The sequence below is a fragment of the Rutidosis leptorrhynchoides genome, chromosome 8, assembly GCF_046630445.1.
Source record: "Rutidosis leptorrhynchoides isolate AG116_Rl617_1_P2 chromosome 8, CSIRO_AGI_Rlap_v1, whole genome shotgun sequence".
In the NCBI taxonomy this organism is placed as follows: domain Eukaryota; kingdom Viridiplantae; phylum Streptophyta; class Magnoliopsida; order Asterales; family Asteraceae; genus Rutidosis; species Rutidosis leptorrhynchoides.
In genome coordinates this window covers 349,847,654-349,854,946 of record NC_092340.1, presented here as the reverse complement: position 1 = coordinate 349,854,946, position 7,293 = coordinate 349,847,654, and the positions used below count along the sequence as shown (strand labels likewise).

Sequence of the window (7,293 nt, the reverse complement as noted above, 5' to 3'; positions counted from 1 at the left end):
TAAAAATTGAGTGTGGGTGGGTGTGTGGTGGTCGACGGCAGCAGAGGAAAGGAGGGGGAGAGCAGATGTCGACCAAAAAAAATAAAATGGGGAAGGATTTGTGTAGTTAGGGTATTACTAAGTATATATATTAAGTCCTAATTCTCCTAATTTACACCTAAGTCCTTCAAGTTGCAATTTTTAAATTAAAAAGGGGTGGGGAGTGAGGTTTCGGCCGATTGGGCCCCATGGGGTACTCCCGAGCTCGTGTTTTGCAATTCCGTGTAATCGTGGCTCGTTTCAAGTGTCGTTTAGTCGTACCGAAGGCCCGGAGCGCTAAACTGAATGTTAAACGCAACCAAACGTTAATTTATTAAAAAATCCAATAAATTAATTATTTTTAAAAAGTTAATAATTAATAAATTAATTATTAAAATAAACCCGAACGTTTCGTTGCTCAAAAAGTAGTTATCAAAATCGTATCGTTTTTATCGTATTTCATTATCTGAAATATTTATTTGAATTAATATCAACCCATATTAATTATTGTAACCCTCCAAAGATCAAATATGCATTTATTACACGTAAACGCACAAAAGTTAAATAATTGTCGTTAAATAAACTAACGGAAGGTTAAAGGAAGTAACGAAAAAAGCAGGGTTGTTACATTACGCCCCTGAACAAAATGGCGTATCTGAACGTAAAAATAGAACTGTAATGAAAATGGTCAAAACGATGATACATGAAAAAGGCCTTCCAAACAGTTTTTGGGCTGAAGCTGTATACACAGCTGTATATATATTAAATCGATGTCCAACGAAAGTTGTCGAAAACTAAAATGTCCCGTTCATATTGATTATAAACGTTCCATATTAATTGATTTCGTTGCGAGGTTTTGACCTCTATATGAGACGTTTTTCAAAGACTGCATTCATTTTTAAAACAACCATAACCTTTATTTTATCAATAAAGGTTTTAAAAACATTATGTAGATTATCAAATAATGATAATCTAAAATATACTGTTTACACACGACCATTACATAATAGTTTACAATAGAAATATATTACATCGACATATATTTCTTGAATGCAGTTTTTACACAATATCATACAAACATGGACTCCAAATCTTGTCCTTATTTTAGTATGCAACAGCAGAAGCTCTTAATATTCACCTAAGAATAAACATGCTTTAAATTTCAACAAAAATGTTGGTGAGTTATAGGTTTAACCTATATATATCAAATCGTAACAATAGACCACAAGATTTCATATTTCAATACACATCCCATACATAGAGATAAAAATCATTCATATGGTGAATACCTGGTAACCGACATTAACAAGATGCAAATATAAGAATATCTCCATCATTCCGGGACACCCTTCGGATATGATATAAATTTCGAAGTACTAAAGCATCCGGTACTTTAGATGTGGTTTGTTAGGCCCAATAGATCTATCTTTAGGATTCGCGTCAATTAGGGTGTCTGTTCCCTAATTCTTAGATTACCAGACTTAATAAAAAGGGGCATATTCGATTTCGATAATTCAACCATAGAATGTAGTTTCACGTACTTGTGTCTATTTTGTAAATCATTTATAAAACCTGCATGTATTCTCATCCCAAAAATATTAGATTTTAAAAGTGGGACTATAACTGACTTTCACAGATATTTCCTTCCTCGAAAATAAGACTTGGCAGCGAATCGATTCACGAACCTATACAAATATGTACATATATATCAAAGTATGATCAAAATATAATTACAACCATTTTTATTATGTTTTAAAGATTTGAGTGTATTAAGTCAGCTGTCCTCGTTAGTAACCTACAACTAGTTGTCCACAGTTAGATGTACAGAAATAAATCGATATATATTACCTTGAATCAATTCACGACCCAGTGTATACACGTCTCAGGCTAGATCACAACTCAAAGTATATATATTTTTGGAATCAACCTCAACCCTGTATAGCTAACTCCAACATTACTGCATATAGAGTGTCTATGGTTGTTCCAAATAATATATATACATGGGTCGATATGATATGTCAAAACATTTGCATACGTGTCTATGGTATCCCAAGATTACATAATATATTAGAATACATGTATAATACAATATAAGTTAGCTAGGATATGATTTGTACAGATTTGTTAAACATTTCCCGTAGCTAAAAAGATCAAAAATATCCAATCTTGTTTTACCCATAAATTCTTCATTTTAAATCCGTTTTGAGTGAATCAAATTGCTATGGTTTCATATTGAACTCTAATTTAAGAATCCAATCAGAAAAAGTATAGGTTTATAGTCGGAAATTTAAGTTACATGTCAATTACTAAAGAGGTAGTCATTTCCGTCGAAAGAACGACATCTTGATGACCATTTTGAAAAACATACTTTCACTTTGAGTTTAACCAAGATTTTTGGATATAGTTTCGTATTCATATGAAAAACCATTTTCCCAGAAGAACAACTTTTAAATCAGAGTTTATCATAGTTTTTAATTATCCAAACCAAAACAGCCCCCGGTTTCACTACGACTGCGTATATCCGATTTTATGGTGTTCATCGTGTTTCCAGGTTTTAAATCATTAAGTTAGCATATCATATAGATATAGAACATGTGTTTAGTTGATTTTAAAATTCAAGTTAGAAGGATTAACTTTTGTTTGCGAACAAGTTTAGAATTAACTAAACTATGTTCTAGTGATTACAAGTTTAAACCTTCGAATAAGATAGCTTTATATGTATGAATCGAATGATGTTATGAACATCATTACTACCTCAAGTTTTCTGGATAAAACCACTGGAAATGAGAAAAATGGATATAGCTTCAAAAGATCCTTGGATGGCTTGAAAGTTCTTGAAACAGAATCATGACGCGAAAATAGTTCAAGTAAGATTTTCACTCGAAATAAGATTGTTATAGTTGTAGAAATTGAATCAAAGTTTGAATATGAATATTACCTTGAATTAGAAAGATAACCTACTGTAAATAACAAAGGTTCCTTGATCTTAGATGATTACTTGGAATGGATTAGAAAGCTTGGAAGTAGACTTGCAAACTTGGAAGTATTCTTGATTTTTATGAAACTATACTTATGGAATTTATGAAGAACACTTAGAACTTGAAGATGGAACTTGAGAGAGATCAATTAGATGAAGAAAATTGAAGAATGAAAGTGTTTGTCGGTGTTTTTGGTCGTTGGTATATGGATTAGATATAAAGGATATGTAATTTTGTTTTCATCTAAATAAGTCATGAATGATTACTAATATTTTTGTAATTTTATGAGATATTTCATGCTAGTTGCCAAATGATGGTTCCCACATGTGTTAGGTGACTCACATGGGCTGCTAAGAGCTGATCATTGGAGTGTATATACTAATAGTACATACATCTAAAAGCTGTGTATTGTATGAGTACGAATACAGGTGCATACGAGTAGAATTGTTGATGAAACTGAACGAGGATGTAATTTAAGCATTTTTGTTAAGTAGAAGTACTTTGATATGTGTCTTGAAGTCTTTCAAAAGTGTAAGAATACATATCAAAACACAACATGTATATACATTCTAATGGAGTCGTTAAGTCTTCGTTAGTCGTTACATGTAAGTGTTGTTTTGAAACCTTTAAGTTAACGATCTCAATTAATGTTGTTAACCCAATGTTTATTATATCAAATGAGATGTTAAATTATTATGTTATCATGATATTATGATGTATGAATATCTTTTAATATGATATATACATTAAAATATCGTTACAACGATAATCGTTACATATAAGTCTCGTTTCGTAATTCTTGAGTTAGTAGTCTTGTTTTTACATATGTAGTTCATTGTTAACACACTTAATGATATATTTAAATATCATTTTATCATGTTAAATATAGTGTATCAATATCTTAATATGATACATATGTATTTAGTAGACTTTATCATAACGATAATCGTTATATATATCATTTCGAGTTTCTTAACTTAGTAATCTCATTTCTTATGTATATCACACATTGTTAATATACTTAGTGAGATACTTACTCATCATAATCTCATGTCAACCATATATATATGTCTAGATATACCACAACATGTAGTTTTTACAAATTTGTAACGTTCGTGAATCGCCGGTCAACTTGGGTGATCAATTGTCTATATGAAACTTATTTCATTTAATCAAGTCTTAACAAGTTTGATTGCTTAACACGTTGGAAACATTTAGTCATGTAAATATCAATCTCAATTAATATATATAAACATGGAAAAGTTCGGGTCACTACAAAAACAAGACTTCGATAGAGGCATGGAGTGGAAGGAAACCGTCGACAAAACATTTACGAGTATTTGGATCTATCTGCTACATCCATATTCCAAAGGAGAAACGTCACAAACTCCAAGAAAAATCAGAAAAGGGAATATTTTTGGGCTATAGCACACAGTCAAAAGGATACCGAGTCTATAACCTAAAGACCAATAACATCGTGATCGGCCGGGACGTGGAGTTTGACGAAGACGCTTCTTGGAACTGGGAGAAGGATAAAGTTGAAAAACAAACATATCTGCCGCGGATATCTATAGAAAATCTAGCTCAACAACCACTACAAATGGAGCATTCTGAACACGATGAAAGTACTGGAGAAACGAGCCCTGCTACGCCAACTTCTCCGTCAGCAACAATACCTTTGGCGCAAGACGAGTCAAGTTCAGAGTCAACACCTGGAAGAGTCAAAAAGTTAACAGAAGTATACGAGACCTGCAACTTCACAACTATAGAACCTGAAAGATATGAAGATGCAGCCAAAGATGAAAAGTGGGTGACTGCTATGAACGAAGAAATCCGAATGATCGAGAAAAACAACACGTGGGAATTAGTGGATCATCCCAAAGACAAAGAAATAATTGGAGTTAAGTGGGTTTACAAAACAAAGCTCAACCCTGACGATTCTATACAAAAATATAAAGCAAGGCTAGTTGCAAAAGGCTACTCACAACAGCCAGGAGTCGAGTACAATGAAACTTTCTCACATGTAGCACGACTGGATACTATAAGAGCACTTGTGGCACTAGCAGCTCAACGAAGGTGGAAGATTCACCAACTAGATGTGAAATCAGCCTTTCTTAACGGGTTTCTCGAAGAAGAAATATACGTGGAGCAACTACAAGGGTTCGTTCAAAAAGGAAAAGAAGATCAAGTTCTAAAGCTAAAGAAAGCTTTATATGGACTAAAACAAGCGCCACACGCATGGTATAGCCGCATTGACAGCTATTTCACAAGTTCAGGATTCAGGAGGAGTCAAAGTGAGCCCACACTCTACATCAAAACTCAAGGTAACTCTGACACTCTCATTATTTCCTTGTATGTCGATGATCTTATATATACGGGAAACAATGAGAGAATGATACAAGAATTTAAAGAAGACATGATGAAAACGTTCGAGATGAGCGACCTTGGAGTGATGCGCTATTTTCTTGGCATCGAAGTTAGTCAAGAAAATGAAGGCATCTTCATATGCCAAAAGAAATACACGAAAAATCTCCTGAAAAAGTTTAAACTATACGGTTGTAAAATCATAGCCACACCACTAGTTGTCAACGAGAAGATGAGAAAAGAAGATGGATCAGAGAAAGCAGCCGCTTCAAGATTCAGAAGTCTCATTGGAAGCCTACTTTATCTGACAGCAACAAGGCCAGATATTATGTACGCAACCAGTCTACTATCCAGGTACATGCAAAACCCTACTCAAATACATTATGGAGCTGCTAAAAGAATATTAAGATATTTGCAAGGTACCATGGAGTATGGAATATGGTACACGCCCACTATAGACTCGAAGCTTCATGGATACACTGACAGTGATTGGACCGGATCGGTGGATGACATGAGAAGTACTTCTGGATACACATTCTCACTTGGATCTGGTGTCTTCTCATGGGCATCAAAGAAGCAAGAAACGGTGGCACAATCGTCAGCTGAAGCCGAGTACGTCGCTGCCGCTAACTCAGCTAATCAAGCGATTTGGTTAAGAAGAATTCTAGAAGACACCAGATCCGTTGGTTTGCCCTCTTTGCGAGGTGGAACCTGATTCTCATAATAATTTATTTTTCTCTTGTCCATTCTCGGCTAAGGTGTGGGATGTGGTGAGAAGCCATATCGAATATGATATTACAGGTTCTTGCTGGAAAGACTTTTTGGTTGCTATATTACCAACTGCTACAAGAAATTCAGCGAAATGTATCGTAGCGAAATTGTTATTTTCAGCGGCTATTTACTTCATTTGGCAAGAGCGGAATTGTAGATTTTTCAAAAGTGGAAAACGGAATCATGAAAAGCTGGTTAAAGTGATTATGTCGACGGTGAGGTTGAAGCTTCTATCGATCAAGTGGAAGGACACCGATCAAGCAAAGCATATGAAAGACAAGTGGAAGATCCCATAATTTTGGTTGTTTTGTTTTGCTTTTTGTAGTGATGTTATAGTTGTTTTGGCTTTGGGTGTTGGCTTTGGCCACGCTGTTAGTTTAGTGTGATGTTGCTAAATTGTTTTGTGCTTTTCATTTGTTGTTTTATAAAATTTCACAGGGTAAATATTTACCCTTTACCAAAAAAAAAAAAAAAAAAATTCTAGAAGACATGGGCGAAAAACAAGACGGCGCTACAAAAATATTATGCGACAACAAGTCTGCAATTGCAATGGCTAAGAATCCCGTATTTCATGGAAGAACAAAACATATTGATATCAAATATCACTTTCTACGAGAAGTCTCGACCAAGAAAGATATTGAATTACAATACTGCAAGACCGAAGAGCGGATTGCAGATATTTTCACTAAAGCACTACCAAGACCAAAGTTCGAATTCTTACGCAACATGCTCGGAGTAACCTCGAAAAACATTAAGGAGGAGTGTTAAAATATTATAATGTTTTTCTAGATTAATATAGATTAGTCTAGAATTAGTAAATTGAATTAGATATTTAATAGTAGATATTTAAGTAGTAGTAACTAGAAATTGCTAGAGAATTAGTTAGTCAAAAATATCAAGAATTGCTAGAATGATCTAGCCGACATATTGAACCTATAAATAGGCTAGTGGTCTTGCAAAATGTACATAACACACAACACACAACACATCAATAAAAGTTCATTCGCTTCTTATACAACTATTCTCGTATTTTCTGCTTTAAAAAAACATATCCCCTCATAACATTAATTACCACTCATCACTATTTTATCACCACTAAAACAAAACTAATTTTCACATTTATAAATCTAAACAAACAATAAATTTAACAGTGTGATTCAAT

The 7,293-nt window shown here is 33.8% G+C and overlaps 1 protein-coding gene across 1 annotated transcript; it reads left to right on the top strand.

Annotated features, from left to right (window-relative positions):
• Window positions 1-4,596: 4,596 nt before the first annotated feature.
• Window positions 4,597-5,578, top strand: LOC139864599 (uncharacterized mitochondrial protein AtMg00820-like). The gene is made up of 2 exons (XM_071853178.1): window positions 4,597-5,052; window positions 5,567-5,578. Exons 1-2 carry the CDS (start codon window positions 4,597-4,599, stop codon window positions 5,576-5,578), a joined length of 468 nt encoding a protein of 155 aa, XP_071709279.1.
• The last annotated feature ends 1,715 nt before the right edge of the window (window positions 5,579-7,293 follow it).